The 17,622-nt window shown below is 37.0% G+C and overlaps 1 protein-coding gene across 4 annotated transcripts in view; it reads right to left on the minus strand.

Moving 5' to 3' along the window:
* The window catches only part of ATP11B (ATPase phospholipid transporting 11B (putative)), a 113,395-nt gene that overhangs the window by 73,437 nt on the left and 22,336 nt on the right, over window positions 1–17,622 (minus strand). For 3 of the 4 annotated variants that reach the window (XM_064279602.1, XM_010592797.3, XM_010592798.3), the window contains 5 exons: window positions 14,250–14,366; window positions 7,508–7,597; window positions 5,635–5,715; window positions 607–714; window positions 283–411 (listed from right to left, as the gene is read on the minus strand). In XM_064279602.1, the coding sequence (XP_064135672.1) occupies window positions 283–411; window positions 607–714; window positions 5,635–5,715; window positions 7,508–7,597; window positions 14,250–14,366 (525 nt within the window). Of the gene's footprint in view, window positions 1–282; window positions 412–606; window positions 715–5,634; window positions 5,716–7,507; window positions 7,598–14,249; window positions 14,367–17,622 lie in introns of those variants that run through there. The other variant, XM_010592800.3, reaches the window with a different exon arrangement.

Genomic DNA, 17,622 nt, shown 5'->3' on the forward strand with positions numbered 1-17,622 from the left:
AGACAATTTAAATTTATCCCTTATCTAAAAAGCACCAAAAATATTAAACGATTTTTCCTAAAAATAACTACCTATCTTTCTTAAACTTGTATTGACTAAACCATGTAAGGCTACCTTGGAAATAAATATAAATGATGTTAATTCTTTTTTAAAAAAGAATTAACTAAAAAAAATTTTCTCCTTTATCAGGCCCAATTTTATTACCTTAACGAAAGGAAAATATTGCTATAACCCAAAGTTTTGTTCACCAAGAGCGACACTCAGACATAAACGGGAACAAACCTTCAGGTTCGTTTCTCCATCCAAACTAGCCGTGGTAACGTGACATGAGCCATCAAGCCGATCTGAAGACAGAAGCACCAAATCTGCAGGGAAAATTTCATCTTTGGCTATGCGAACAATATCACCCACCTAGGAAGAAGTTTGGAAAAAGTGAATATAGAAATTTTTAAAGGTGAGGCTTTATTTTAACCAGGTTCTAAACAAGTGGCCTGTCACAACATTTTAACGTAGGAAAGCAGGCTTTTAACTAAAATACATTCAGTTGAGAATTATGTGCTGTCATGCCAAAGTATAATTGATTTCCATTATTTACCAGATGCATACCCGAATGTTTTTGGATCTAGTTTTGACAAGGCCACCACTTCGAACAACATAAACAGGAGCTCCATTTACTTCATTGTCTGAGTTATGTCGTAACCAATCTTCATATCCCTGTAAATATCCAAAGAATAAAAAACGACTTTTTCAGTACAATTTGAAGGTGCTTTTATAAAGTGAGAAACAAAAACTCACATCTCACTGAGCAGAATTATATCAGGCTCTTCTGGTGCATATACACATAAGTATGTGACATTCTTTCTACTGGAAACACTTTCTTTTCTTGGTTTCCAAGATACACATGTTCCTGGTTTTTATCACACCTCTCTACTTCCAGCTTCCAGCTGCCACCAAGTCAATTCAGATCATGGCAACCTCATGTCTGTAAGAGTAGAACTGCACTCCATAGGGTTTTCAATGGCTGATTTTTTGGAAGTAGATCACCAGGCCTTTCTCCTGAGGCACCTCCGGGTGGACTTGAACCTCCAATCTTTCAGTTAGCAGCCAAGCTTGTTAACCATTTGCACCACCCAGGGGTGCCCTCTCTAGTTTACTCCATCTCCATTTCTTTATTGGACGTTCCTTCTTGGTCACCTTTATGGGCCCTTTACTCCCCCTTCAGTCTCACTAGATTTTTTTGGCCCTGTGTCTTCAAATACCACAAATATGCTGCTAATTCTAAAGTTTATACCTCCAGCCCATATCTCTTTTCTGGACTCCAGACCTGAATATCCAAACAACATTCTTAATATCTCCATTTTGATGTCTTGTAAATATTTTAAACATATCCAAAACTAATAATGTTATCCCCAAAACTCTTTCCTTTCCAGTGTTTTCCATCTTGGCGAGTGACATTGCCAAGCTGCTCATGCCAGACACTCTGGAGAATCAATCTAGACTCCTGTCTCCTCCTAACACCTACTCAGTCACCAAGTTCTATGGCTTCTATGTGCAAAAGAAAAAAAAATATTTACTTATTTATTTTTTTTCATGTGCAAACAGTATCTTAATTACAGAATGCAAATCCACAGAGCATCACTTCAGGTTTAAATAGAAAACGGAACAGACTTTGAAACTCAGGTTGAACTCTTTTACTTCTTTAAACAACAGACCAACAGAATTCATTTTATTTTGTACTTCAAAAAATATGGTAGGCTATATGGATCGTCATTAAAAAGGGAGAAAATATAAGCGTTTCGTGTTAAATGTTAAGGAGTGAAGTTATTCTACATGTGTTATTTTAAAGAAAATTTAAGGCCTTGGAGACGCACCACAAGTACAGGCCATGAAATGATACCCAAGAGATGTCATTAAGTGATAAGGGTGGTACAGAATGGGTTGTGTTCTATGCCCTTCACTACGCTTGTCTATGTGAATAATCAGTATAGACATCCGGACTAATGCACAAATCATGGCTCCCTCAGTGAAGGCAAAGAGGAGACTGGAGTTTAGGAGAATAAGACAGACTTTCACTGTAGGCTGTTTTGTACTGTTTACATTTTATAAAAAATATATGCATCTATTCTTTAAAATATTAAAACATGGTAAGACATAATTTTTTAAGACATAAATTATTAAGTATTTTTTGAAGGTCTGTTCTTTTCAAGGGAAAACTCTTTGGAAATCATCTTAAGACACTTATATTGGCCTTGTTTAAGCTGCGTTATGTCAACTAAAAAGAAATTTGAGAGTCAAAACACTTTTTCTAAAATTGTCAAAAAGCATGCTTCCTTTAAATAGCCAGAAGACATTAGTGGCAGAGCAATAATACAAATATTATCGTTTTTTTTCCGGAAGTTCACAAATTCCTTCAAATTCATCCTACATATTACTGCCAGATTGGTCTTCCCAAAACATTGTTTTTATTCACTATCCTGCTTAAAGCCCAATGCTTACTGAGCCAAGACTCTTTCAGCCTCTTCAATTTAATACCAGTTTACATTTCTAGTACGAACTCTCACTACTTCCCTGTACGTTAGTCAGCATCAGTTAGCCTTGTCATTCCCCAAAACAAGCCTTGCCATTTCCTGCATTTAGACCTTTGCCCCATATTGCTTCCACCTCCCCTTCTTCATCTATTATCCCTTTAGCCATATTCAGACACAGCTCTAATAATATTGCCTCATGAAGCCTTCCTTGATTATTTCACCCCTTCTCTGAACATCTACAGCTCACTGGATCTTACCACTACAATTTATTAAACTATAATTTATTTTTTATTTGGTCTTACCTTCCCTTCGTCACAGATGTGAAGCTCATAAATGTCAAAGACTCTCTTATTTAGCAAGATGTTACATCCTGCATTACACAACTAGAAAGAAGACCTAATATGCAAAATATGGTTGGGAAAGGAGAAAAACAAACAAGAGCCTGACAACCTCACTCATAGTAAAGTGTATATAACTGATAACAGAGCCTCTCCTATTTGGATAAAAGTGCAGGGCAGAGGTAAACGAAAACGGGAGGAAGCAAGGTTGGAACATGACAATTTTCATTTGTACAATGTTTCCAAAGTTTGTTCTGTTTATTTATAGCAATGGATACATACAATAGGAGCAATGCATGGAAGTTCTTTGTTTAGGAAACAAGTAAAACTTAGGAATGGCTGATGCAAAAGAGAAAACTCTGAGTCCTGGAATTGCCAAGAAGCTCACAATGAAATTTAGTGCTCCACTGCAATAACCATATGAGCACAGGTTTGAGGCACAATCTTCTGCTCCCTCCCTTTAGACTGTGTTTTTTAGCCCATTTTGGAGGCAGATGAGTTGTCAGTTTTTATTATTAGTATAAACCCACTGCCGTTGAGTCGATTCCGACACATGGTGACCCTGTAGGACACAGTAGAACTGCCCCATAGTTTCCAAGGAGCACCTGGTGGATTCAAACTGCCGACTTCTGGTTAGCAGCCGTAGCACTTAACCACTACACCACCAGGGTTTCCTATTATTCGTATACTCAACATTCACCAGCACTTTTTTTTTTTTTAACTCCGGTAATAAAATCAAATTCCATTTAAACCCCCCATATTTGGCCAAACATATATTGGAAGATAGGGATAAGAAGTATCACAACATTTTATATTGCCCTAAAAAATATTCAATGGGTTCATTTATTCATCTACTAAACAAGTATTTACTGAAAGCCCACTATGTGCCAGGCCTTGTTCTGGTCCCCGGAAATAAACTGGTAAATAAAGTCTCTGACTTCACAGACCTTATCACTCGAACGGAAGAGACAAATAAACTAATAAGCATTATTCAATAGAACAGCAAATAGTGAAAAACGGTAAGAAACAATGGTCAGAGCAAGAAATGAGAGCAAGACATGGCGGCCGGGAAAAGCCTACGTTTAAGTGACCTGAATGAAATGATGGATTGAGCTGTGCAATTATCTGGTGGAAGAACTTTCTGGGAAGAGAGCACAGCAAGCGTTGGGCCCTGAGAGAGGTGTGTACTTCCTGTTTCTGAGGACAAGGAGAACAGTGTGGCTGGGGCAAAGGGAAAAATGGCAGGAAATGAAGTACGGTAAAACCTCCAAAAGCTGGAACCTGCGTAAGGTGGGAACCTGTCAGAGAAGGAGAACTCAAGTATTTTCCACTAATCTAGAGCCATAGAAAAGTGGTGAGACTGCACCCTGTCAAAGGTGGAAAACATGCGCTACCTAGAAAAATGAGGCAGTCCTGCTGAGTTCTGGCTCTCACAGGTTTCACTGTAGAAGGAAAAACCAGAACTAGACCAGACTCTGTATGTTTTTACTGATCACAGAAAAGACGGGTTTTGGTCAGTGTGATGGGAAGTCTCTGAAGAGCTTCAAGTGGGAAAGTAGTATCATCCGATTTGTTTCGTTAGGAGGTCAATCTTGCTGCTGTGTGAAACCGCAGGACGGCAAGAGTGGAAGTGGGAGAACTCTGAGCGGGAGAGTTCAGGGAATAGTTTCAGAATACACCTAAATTTGAGAATCATCAATACCCAGATGGAACTTTAAGCCACTTAGTTGGGTGATGTTCAACTAAGAGGGAGTAGTAGATAGAAAAGCGGTGAAAGGACAAATGTGTGTTACTCTGATGAAATAAACGACATCTCCAAAAGCAGGTAAATGTATGACTGTGTTGTGTGATTTGGATGCTTACTGACTTATACACACAAATTCTAGACTCCAAAAGAAGAGCGAAGAAAGGGAAACCAAACGGAGTTGTAGCATGATATTCTCTGACACACTAGATAGACAAATAATTGTTATCTCTAGGCTCCTCTTAGCCCCCTCGTGTACGTAGCAATGAATATACCTTATTTCAGAATTGTAAATTGTTCGTCAACTGTATTTCCCTGTCAATTTCAAACCCTGTCCCTAAATCTTTTAAAATGAAAGTTTATCGTTTTTACACAAGAAAATTCAATGAACTCTTTCTCAGGTAAGAGGTCATCTTCGTATAACTTACAAGATTCTTTTGAGAAGTGGTAGCTATCTAGACATGACATTTCTAGAAATGCCTTTATTTCTTACTTGGTATGTTTAACCAATAATCCTGTTTATACCTAAATTTTAATGCCAATTCAGATTTGGTTGAAGCTATCTCCCCTAGGGTACTACTTCACATAAAAGTCAACTTCACCAGAGAAAGTTGTAAAAAGTAGGAAAACACTATACAATTTTAATTTGTGAACGTTCACGCCAGGAGATTTTACTGCAGAATTTTACATGTCCCATTTCCTATACATTCCTTTAAATATTGCCAAACTCCAACAAATATCTATTTCATATCTAAGCTGGTCTGCATGTGTATAACGCTTGCTTTCGGACGCTTCCTAGGTGTTCAAGGGATGGCATATTGTAACAATGGTAATTATTCTATGGGTCACAGTCCCTGAAATACAAAGTGGCTAACTCAGTTTAATTTTACCATATGTAATATTGATAGGTTTGCTGCTTTCTTATGGAAATGATTTTCACAACAATAAATGTTACTTTAAAGTGGAAATATTTAGCAACTTCTGAATGGCATGGGGGAAACCAACAATAGAAAGCATTTCATACCTGCTTTATGGCAGTTACTGTTATCACAAAGAATAATGGAAGTCCGCTGGTAATTGGGCTGGTAGGTGTATCAATCATAAGCTATATAAGAGAGAAAGAAAACAGAGTATTATGTTTTTATATTGTATATAGCACACCATTAGTATCTAAAATCTCATAAACACTGGGAATTTCAAGAACAATACACTAATGTATATTGTGGCCCACAGCAAAACATACTAGGAGTGAGAGATTATGCATCAGTATAGTTCAGTTGACAACATCACTTTGTTAGCTATTATGTGGGGTTGTGGAATATCTAAATCCATGGCAAGCCTAAATACATTGCTAGAGTGGACACAGCCACTCTGCTTTCTGAACATACAGGGTACTGGAGGTCTTCTTGGGTAACTGCCTAGGGGTCCAGCTACAGCTGCTCAGATCTCACTTCCCATTTCTTTGTACATCTAGATAAATGCTGAAAAGTCTGTAAGCAATCTTTACCCTGGGACTCAGAATGAACTCAACACTAGGGAGGATTACAAATGGGATGATGGAAATGGTTTTTTCTGTAGGAGATTCTGTTATACCCAGCACAGCCAGAGGAGTACAGCTAGGAAAATTATGTTGCAATTATGAACTAAATCATACAACGAGGTTTCCATAAATTGCCGGAGAAGTAAAGAAATATTGGCAATAATTACGTTTGGCTAGTTAGACTATTCTTCTAATGATTTATTAACATTCCTTTACTCTGGATAAGCCAATTAAATTTGTTCTATTCCACAGACAGGCTGACTTCCTGATCTCAGCTAGTGATTTCACACATGCATGCATGTTACGTGGGTGAGGTTAGTATAAATTCCTCACTTCTTCGAGAAAACCACGCTGACATTCTACTGACAGAAAATCAGAAGAGCCTTCTCTGTTCATAAAGAAAATTTTTTTAAAAAGTAAATGCTTCCTAGAGCTTTAAAGCAATCACTTGGTAAGTGTTTTTTTTTTTTTTTTTCTTCTCAGGTCCTTTTTTGAGAAAATTTCAGAGATTACACAACAATTCAGTGGTACCCTCAAAAAAGCTGTCCGGACATCGCTGCAGTGTTATCAGGGAAGGGCAGCATCTTCAAAAGAAAACTACAACCCAGTTTTTAAATTTTGACTTGTACTCAGTTCTGTAGGCTGTTCTCTTGATATTTTGATATAAAGGTTATAGGACAAATTCCAAATACTGTACAAAAGCCATCAAGTTTATTCTGTAGTCAGTGCTACAAATATTCCTGGCTCCATCCAGCCACCAAAAAAAAAACCCACCACAGCTTATAATAGATACACATTGGCACAGTAAGAAAATGGTCTCCTGAATAAAGAATCTAGACTCAAGGGGATTAACTAATATAATTAAAAGCCAAAAGTAAATTACTTTGTAAAAAGATGGTTCAATAGGCAGAAATGTGCCAAAAACAGTCTGTGCTATATGTTAAAAGCTAAAATATATTCTGAAGCAGAGTATCTGAAAGATAAGAGATCACGTTCTTGGCTTAAATTATGGTTTTCAGCCCTACAGCACATGAATGATGAAACAAATTACAGCTCACCTGAAAAATTCCTAGGCTACCTTCTTAGAAAGCTAGATGTGGTGTAGACACTGTACTCAGTGAGACATTACACCCATGTGAAATTCTGCAGAAGACCTTCAGGAGAGCCATACTTACCACTTGCATAGCGAGTACTCTGAGAAACCCCGAGTAAAGAAACCTGGCACTCCTACCGCTGGCCCTTCTGGAACCCTCTTTTTGTATTAAGCTACTTTGAGAAATAATTTTCCCTTGTTCTAAGACATTTTTAGAGACCCTGTTTACAAATGATTAACAATCTACTGAATGATAAAGCTTACCTGAACCAAAAATATAATAAGAAAATAAAAGTTTGCCACTCTTCGGAATTGTTCAAATAAATTTTTTGGAACAAAATTCCACACAGTATACTAAAAAAAAAAAGGGAAGAGATCAACAAATTAATATGTAAATACATATTATACAGCTATAATAACAACAAAAGTAAAATCAGATTCATTAAATCTTTAGACAAATGTCATGGAACTCTTGATATTACAGAAACAATTCATCTGGTTTCTAGAATCCCAGGACTTCTGTTCTACCCTCTTTTTTCTTTCTTTTACTATTTATTGGCAATTATGGTATTTTTTATCTCAATATTTGTATTCTTTGACTCTAGAATTTCCACTTTTAAAATAGTTTGTATTTCTTTGCTGAGACTGTCGATCAGTTCATTCAATGATATTTTACTTAATTTATTAAAATACAGTTTTCGAGGTTAGCTTGCAATAGCTCCAACCACGTGTCAAGTAGTAGCGTAGATGCCAGAGGTAGAACAGTGACTGCAATGACATCCCTGGCCCCGGGTATCTTACATTTTTGCTGGGAAAATGTACACTGGGAAAAACAGAAGGGCTCTAACATGGATCTATGAGAAGGGATGTGAATACATACAGAATACTATATACACCTTCTTTTTTCTCTTAGTATCTTTAAAAGACATAAAAGCAAATACTATAATACTGTCCTGATGGATATATAACAAATACAGGTATGATACATGTGACAATGATACCACTGTGCTTGGGGGGCTACATGGAAATGTACCACAGTAACGTTCCTGTATTTCATCTGAAGTAATTCAGTATCAACTGCAAGGAGATTGACAGAAGTTTAGAATGCAAATTATAATCCCTAGAGCAACCACTAAAGAATAATGCAAGACAGAGCTAAAAGCTAACAGAAATTAAAATGGGATACCAAAAAATTTTGAGTAGCGGAAAAGAAGGCAGGAAGGGAGGAACAGTGGGACACCAACAAAAGAGACAACAGACAGCTGACTTAATTACATCAATAATTACATTAAATATAACTAACCTAAAAATTCATACAAAGGCAGGAATGGTCAGGTTGTATTAAAAAAGCAAGCATCAATGATATACTGTCTACTAAAAACAAAAATACAAGTACAGTGAAAGCAAAAGACTGGAAAAAATACACCATGCAAACGGTAACCACAGGAAAACAGAAATGGCTACACCAGTATGATATTAAAAAAGACTTTTAAACTAAGGAGAAATACAAGAGACAAAGAATGACATTTCAAAATGATAAAAGGTACAATGCGCCAGGAATCATAACATACACATACACGTACATATGTTTAATAACAGTGCTCAAAATAAATGAGAATGTTTACAAACCTGAAAGGAGAAACAGGCAAATCCACAATTAGAATTGGAGATTTTAACAAAGTTCACTCGGAAATACGTGGAACAAAAAACACAACCAGGAAGAATATGAGAGATCTGAACGACATCATTAACCGCTGCAAAATAGCTGACATTTATAGAACACTATACTACAGACTAAAGAATACATGCTCTTAATGCATGTGAAATTTTCACCAATATGCTTTAAAGCAAAAGTATGTCCCCTGGCCAAAATGAAATTAAATTGAAAATCAGTAAAACTAAAACATCTCTAAAAGCCTCAAATATCTGATAATTAAACAACTTACAGCAAAACAGCCCGTGGGTCGAAGAGGAAACCGCAAGGGAAATGAGAAAACCTATATAGATTTATTTATTTAAATCTATATACTGGGTATATAGATTTATTAAAAAAAAAATTTTTTTTTCTGTCTGCCTTGAGCATTATGCTCTTTTAAGAACTATCTCTATGGGATCAAGGCAACAACAGCACCTTGGACGACTAGCTAGGAGCCTTAGGGGGCAGTCTGTTAACAGGGGAAAAACAACTCAGAAAAGGAGGATGAGAATAGTTGCACAACTTGAAGAAGGTAATCCATGTCACTGAATTGTACATGTAGAAACTGCTGAATTGGTGTATGTTTGGCCGTGCATATTCTCAACAACAAAATAAATTTAAAACAAAACATTCTGAGTGATAACAAAAACATGACATAGCAAAATTTAGGGGATGCAGATGAACAGCTGTGCTTAGGGGAAAATTTACAGCTTTAAATGCTCATATTAGAAAAAATAAAATGTCTTCAATCAATGATTTAAGCCTCCACCTAAAAAACTATATAAAGAAGAGCAAACTAAGCTCAAAGTAAGTAGCATAAAAGGAAATAACAATAAGAACAAAAATAGAAAACAGCAAAACAATAGGGAATTAATGAAACCAAAAGCTGGTTTGTTGAAGAGATCAGTAATATTGATATATCGCTAGCCAGACTAATCAGGAACGAGAGAGAACACATAATTATCAATATAAGGAATGAAAGTGGGAGATCACTAAAGAGTCTAGACTGTATAAGGATAACAAGATTTCGTAAAAACCTTTATGCCAATAAATTCAACAACTTAGATGGAAAAATTCCCTGCGAAGCACAAAGTACCAAAGAAAAAATAGCCACTCCAGAAAAAAGAAGCTTAATCCGTTATATAGGAAAGGAAGTGCCATTTGTAGTTAAAAACTTCCATAAAGAAAATTCCAGGCTTAGCTGGCTTCGTTAGTGAATTCCACCAAACATTTAAGGAAGAAATAATGCCAAGTCTACACAAACTCTTCCAGAAAATAGAAGAGGGAACACTTCCCAAATGATTTTATGAGGCTGGCATTGCTTTGGTATAAAAACAAGACAAGGACATTATAAGAAAACTAGAGACTAATATCTCTCCTGAACACAGGCACAAAAGTCCTTAACAAAATATTAGCCAAACAAATCCGGCAGTATATAAACATGACAGTACATCATGATCCAGGGAAGTTTATTCCAAGAACGAAAGGTTGGTTTAACATTGTAAAAAAAAAAATCAATGAAAGTAATTAATCATATTAACAGACTAAAAGAGTAAAAACATCATTTCAATTGGAACAGAAAAAAGCATCTGACAAAATTCCACATTCATTTCTGATAAAAATGTTAAACAAATCAGAAAAAGAAAGGAACTTCTCTAACTCAATAAAAAGCATTTACAGCTACCATCATACTATGAAAGACAAAATGCTTTCCGCAAGGCTGGGAACAAGGCAAGGATGGCCACTCTCACCAGTCCTGTTCAACATTTACTTAAGATTCTAGCCAGGGCACTAAGCCAAGAAAAAGAAATAAACAGTTTGGAGGCTGAAAAAGAAGTAAAACTAGGTGTGTAGATAACATGTCTGTGTATGCAAAAATCCTAAGGAATCTACAAAAAAGCTATTAGAACTAATAAGTGAGCTTAGCAAGAACTCAGGATTCAAGGTCAATACAAAAAGAGCAATTGTATTTCTACTAGAAATATCCTATAAAATAGAACTTATATTTTAACAAGACCATTTACAACAGCATCAAAAATTAAGAAAATCTTAGGAATTTAACAATGTGTGTGTGTACAAGACTGTACACTGAAAACTACAAAACACTGCTGAGAGAAAGTAAAGTGGACTCAAACGAATGGAAAGAGACACCATGTTATGGATGGAAAGATTCACTATTGTTAGAATGTTAATTCTTCCCAAATTGACATAGAGAATCTACGAAATACCAATTAAAATCCCAGCAGGTTTTTGATGTAAAAATTGATAAACAGATTCTGAAATATATACTAAATGCAGAGGGCCTAGATATGAAATACAATTTTGAAAAAAAAGAAAAAAAGGGGAGGATTTAGACTAATTACAGTAATCAAAAAAGCTGGCATACCAACAAGACACATAAATCAATGGATCTGAAGAATACAATGTCCAAAAATAGATCCATACATATCTGGTCAATTCATTTCCAACACAGGTGCCAAAGTAATTAAATGGGGAAAGGATAGTCTTCTCAAGAAGTGGTGCTAGACAACGTAGATGGCCACACGCAAAAAAATGAATCTAGACCCAAACCTCACACCATAAACAAAAATTAACATGAATCACAGTCCTACATATAAGGGTTAAAATGATAAAACTTCTTAAAAAAAAACTGTTACCGTCAAGTCAATTCTGACTCACAGTGACCCGACAGGACAGTGTAGAACTGCCCCACAGGGTTTCCAGGGAGCGGCTGGTGGATTCGAACTGCTGACCTTTTGGTTAGCAGCCGAGCTCTTAACCACTGGGCCACCAGGGCTCCAAAAAAAAAAAAAAAAAAAGGGAATGAAAATCTTTGTGACCTCAGGCTAGGCAAAGATTTCTAGATAGGAAACAAAAAGGGTGAGCGAGCCACCAAAAGAAAAAAAAAGGATCTACTCCATAAAACTAAAAAAAAAAATTGCCCTTCAAAAGATACTGTTAAGAAAAAAAAAAAGGTAAGTCTCCGGGCAGAAATAAATACTTGCAAAACGTGTATCTACTAAGAGGAATTATCCGGAATATAGTAAAGGACATTGACACCTCAAGAAAAAGACAAATCACTCAATTAACAAAATGGTAAAACATTTGAACAAATACTTCAGTGGAGAAGATACATGAATGACAAATGAAGAGATACTTAAAAGCATTAATCATCAGGAAAGTTAAAACTAAACCCACAGCAAGACACAACTACTCTACCCACCAGGAAGCTAAGATGAAAAAGACTGACAAAACCAAGTGCTGCCCAGGACGCTGCTGGTAGAAAGGTAAAATGGTACCCCTGCCTGGGAGAGCAGCTTGGCTGTTTCTTAACAAGTTAATGAAACACTTACCATGTAACTCAGTAATCCCACTCCTTGGTTTTTATCCAAGAGAAAGAAAGATGTCCACACAAACAGCTGTGAATGTTTACAGCTGCTTTACTCATAATAGCAAAAAACTACAAGCAACACTAACGTCCCTCAACTGGTGGACAGATAAACACACTGTGGTAAAGCCATACAATAACCATCAATACAAAGGAATGAACTGGCGATACTGATACTTCCGACAAGGATGAATCTTAAAACGATAAAGTAAAAGAAGTCACACACAAAAGACTTCTACTGTATAATAATTCCTGTTACATGAGAACTCGGAAAAGACAAGACCAGTTACAGAAGGTGGATCAGTGGGTGCTGTGCCTGGGGCAAGGAGAAGGGGGGCCGGCTGCAAACGGCATGAGAGTAGTCTTTGCAGTGATGGATTTGTTCTACATCTTGATTATGGTGGTGGTCACACAATGTTATACATTTGTCAACTCATTAAATTGTACACTTGAAGTTGGTGAATTTTATTATACGTAAATTATGCCCCTAGTTAAAAAAAGAAAAGAAAACCTTAAAATTTTCAAGGACTTTTCGTTTCTTGCATAATTCACTAAGAACTGTGTCACTAATCTAGAACTCCCCCGTAGTCCTCGATTCTGTTTATTTCCTCTTCTAGCCTTTTGCTTTAGAACCACTGTCCATAAAGAGAGACACCGATGGATATGGCGTGTACGTAAACCATATGAAGGCAGAAAAAAAAGGAGAGACAGGGCAAAGAAATCACTGGCCTAAGACAACATCCTTAGGAAAGGTAAGATCAGGATTACAGTGAACATTTTAGTTGTTCTGGAAGGGAGAGAAGGAGCAAAACAAAAATGCTTATTAAAGCCTGGAGACTTACCTTTTTTTTTCTTAACAGTATCTTTTGAAGGGCAAATTAAAAAAAAATTTTTTTTATGGAGTAGCTGATCTTTTTTTTTTTTTCTTTTGCTGGCTTGCTCACCCTTTTTGTGTCTTATCTGAGAAATCTTTGCCCAGCCTGAGGTCACAAAGATTTTCACTCTTTTTTTTTTTTGGAGCCCTGGTGGCCCAGTGGTTAAGAGCTCCACTGTTAACCAACTGCCAGTCCAAGCAAGAGCTATGACCTAAGGAGAACTTTACCTTTGGTCTCATACATTCTCTATAACTACACCGTCCAGTAAGGTAGCCACTAGTCACACTGCCCACTGACATTTAGAGTAAAATAAGAATAAGATTAAAAATTCAGTTCCTCAGTCACACTAGCCACACTTCAAGGGCTCAGTAGCCCTATGTGGCTAATGGTTATCCTACTGGACAGTGCAGAAAACATTTCTATCTTGAGAGAAAAGTTTATTGAACGGTGCTGCTCTGTAATCTTTAGTTTTGAAACAAATCATAACATCTTAAAAATGCCATAGAAGAAGTGAAACATGGAAGAATATGTAAGATTGAGGCAGTACTTTGGTACCACAAAATGCTTATAGAGGAGTGATAATGTTGGAAGAGTATGGGCTTTGAAATCAGGAAGAACTGAGTTCAAACTCCAACCTAGCCACTTACTGCTGTGTGACTGTGGGTTAAGTTAATTTCTCAGCACTTCAACTGAAGAAACAGGTATGACAGTGCTTTGTAAAATGGATTTAATGACACCTTTTTTTTTTTTCCTGGACTGCTGTAAGGATTAAATGATGTAAGTACCGAACATAGTATCTGGCACACAGTGTTAGTTCTTCAGTTTAAGTGCAAATAATGAATTTTTGGCATGCTGGGTACCGGATATCAGCAAATGGCAATTACTTCTATTTTACAGTTCACAATTTTGGTTAAGATAAATCTATCAAACACCACTTCCTTTAATTTTTAAGGATAAAAATGCATATTAGAATACATACAATAAATTACCTTTTAAAATAAAATGGCATATATTTACGGTTTTAGTAGCAAAAATGTTAACGCTTACCTTAGAGGAAATGATCCTGTTATCTACAAACTTCTGAGGTGTGTAAAGGCCATTCTGAGGAAACCTGTTGGCTATGTAAATAGTCCTTGTATCACTTTGATGTGGTGGGTCAAACCCCTAAGACCAAACAAATGAAAAAGAAATACTGGTCAACAACGTTAGCTGTTATGATTCTTTACTGCTGGTTTTATTTAATTGGTCGTATTTTTTTTTTTTTTTTTTATAGCATATATTACTGTTACCGTTACTGTTAGGTGCTGTTGAGTCAGTCCCGACTCATACTAGCCCTGTGTACAACCGAACGAAATGCTGCCTGGTCCTGTACCATCCTCATGATTGTTGATATGTTTGAGCTCATCATTGCAGCCACTGTGTCAATCCATCTCATTCAGGGTCTTCCTCTTTTTCACTGACCCTCTACTTTACCAAGCATGATGTCCTTCTCCAGGGACTGGTCCCTCCTGGTAACATGTCCAAAGTACATGAGATGAACTACTGCCATCCTCACTTCTAAGGAGCATTCTGGCTGTACTTCTTCCAAGACAGATTTGTTCATTCTTTTGGCAGTCCTGTTATATTCAATATTCTTCGCCAACACCGTAATTCAAAACCATCAATTCTTTTTCAGTTTTCCTTATTCACTTCCAGCTTTAGCATGCATATGAGGTGACTGAAAATACCACGGTTTGAGCCAGGCACACCTTAGTCCTCAAGGTGACATCTTTGCTTTTCAACACTTTAAAGAGGTCTTTTGCAGCAGATTTGCCCAATGCAATACATCTTTGATTTCTTGATTGCTGCTTTCACGGGCATTGACGGTGGCTCCAAGTAAAATGAAATCCTTGACACCCCCAATCTTTTCTCCGTTTGTCATGATGTTGCTCATTGGTCCAGTTGTGAGGATTTTTATTTTCTTTATGTTGAGGTGTAATCCATACTGAAGGCTGTAATCTTTAATATTCATCAGTAAGTGTTTCAAGTCCTCTCCGCTTTCAGCAAGGAAGGTTGTGTCATTTGCATAACGCAGGTTGTTAATGAGTCTTCCACCAATCCCGATGCCACATTCTTCTTCATATAGTCCAGCTTCTGGAATTATTTGCTCAGCATACAGACTAAATAAGTACGGTGAAAGGATACAACCATGATGGACACATTTCCTGACTTAATACCATGCCGTATCCTTTTTCTGTTTGAATGGCTGCCTCTTGGTCTATGTACAGGTTCCATATAAGCACAATTAAGTGTTCTTGAATTCCCATTCTTTGAAGTGTTACCCATAATTTGTTATGATCCACACAGTCGAATGCCTTTGCATAGTCAGTAAAACACTCTGCTTTTAGCCAGGATCCATCTGATGTCAGCAATGATATTGCTCATTCCAAATCCTTTTCCGAATCCAGCCTGAATTTCTGGCAGTTCCCTGTCCATGTACTGCTGCAACTATTTTTGAATTATGTTCAGTAAAACATTACTTGCATGTGATATTAATGATATTGTTAAATAATTTCCACATTCTGTTGGCTCACCTTTCTTTGGAATGGACACAAATATGGATCTCTTCCAGTTAGTTGGCCTGTCTTCCAAATTTCTTGGCATAGACGAGTAAACGCCTCCAGCACTGCATCTGATTGCTGAAACATCTCAACTGGTATTCCATCAATACCTGCAGCCTTATTTTTTGCCGATGCCTTCGGTGAAGCTTGGACTTCTTCCTTCAATACCACTGGTTTTCGATCATATACTACACCTCCTGAAATGGTTGAACATCAACTAATTCTTTTTGGTAAAGTGACTGTGTACTCCTTCCATCTTCCCTTGATGCTCCTTCCATCTTCCCTTGATGCTTCAGGCTTTGTTCAGGATCTTGCTCATAGAATCCTTCGATACTGCATGTTCTTTCATCTTGAGAAATGCCAAGCATGTTCTTTCCTTTTGGTTTTCTAACTCCAGGTCTTTGTGCATGTCATTATAATACTTTCCTTTGTCTTCTCGAGCTGCCCTTTGAAGGTTAGTTGATATGATTCTTTACTGTTGGTTTTATTGAATTGGTCAGACTGCACATATTATCACTGGCCTTGAACTATATATACGCTCAATCTATTTAATTATTACAAGATTAAGCCATTTTTTTTCTTGCACAGATTAACTGGTACATTATCTTCAGAGATGAACTAACTAGGCTATACCTCTAATAATGAAGAAGAGTCCATACTCCGTAAGAAATGCTACAAAAAATGAAATCATGCAGGAGACCTACAGACATATTGGAGGACAAGGTTTCTCTCCCCACTACATTCCTTCCCTCTCATTCCTGGGGATTCCTTGTCCTTCTCTTCAGATACATTCCTATTCAGTGATCTGGAGGTCTCGTGTAGCTATGGCCCAGTCAACACCTACCCCATCTGATGACTAAGACTTTTAATTTTTACTTCTTCCACACCCAGGTAGACTTGGTTTCAAAGAGCTTTGTTCCCGAGGACTTAAAATGCCTTGGTCAGGGTTTTGCTGGGATTCATCTCACACAATCATTTATTTGTACCAGTTACTGTATCAACTGACCCCCAAGATACAAAAGGAATATGCCACATTCCTGGTCTTGAGGAACTCCCACTGTGGTCCCAAATTTAAAAGATCACCTCTTAAAATACATTTACTAATGACTTCTAGTAGAAAAGTTTTCACCAATAACAAGAATATTAACACTCGATTCCTACAGTATTTTATTCTCTGCCATGGTGGCAAGTGACTATTCTTCAAGGCTCCTCTGGTAGACCTCAAGAACCTACAAGCTGAAAGGGAATCCCCAAATGCAAGACCTTTCTTTGGTTCTAATAGACAAATGACTCAAAAGTTTCCACTTTTTTTTTTTTTATGGTGGCCAAAGTGTATTTACTAGTACTACTAAGTGAATTATTAAAAAGGTCAATTAAGCTTGGTTTTCATAAACTAATACAAGCTTGGTGGCACAGTGGTTAAAGCACTCAGCTGCCAGGTCAGCGGTTCAAACACACCAGCCCAGAAGAAAGACGTGGCAGTCTGCTTCCATAAAGATTTACAGCCTTGGTAACCCTATGGGGCAGTTCTACTCTGACCTATAAGGTCGCTGAGTCCGAACTGACTCAATGGCAATGGGGTTTTTTTTTTTTTTTTTTAATTCATAAACTACAATGATCCAATTTTAGATATTACTAAGACATACCGACTCTAATTTGGTAATCTACTAAGTAAGTAGTCTGGTTGCCATTCAATGCTTAGCATCCCTGTAAAACTTCCATTAAACACAGTCAAGCACAGTTAGTCAAAATGCCCACAATGACCTAGAAGGAGAGTTTAATGTTAAGTGTCGTCTTAAGCTATGAATAATTTTTAATTG

This window comes from Loxodonta africana, chromosome 1 (assembly GCF_030014295.1).
Source record: "Loxodonta africana isolate mLoxAfr1 chromosome 1, mLoxAfr1.hap2, whole genome shotgun sequence".
NCBI lineage: Eukaryota > Metazoa > Chordata > Mammalia > Proboscidea > Elephantidae > Loxodonta > Loxodonta africana.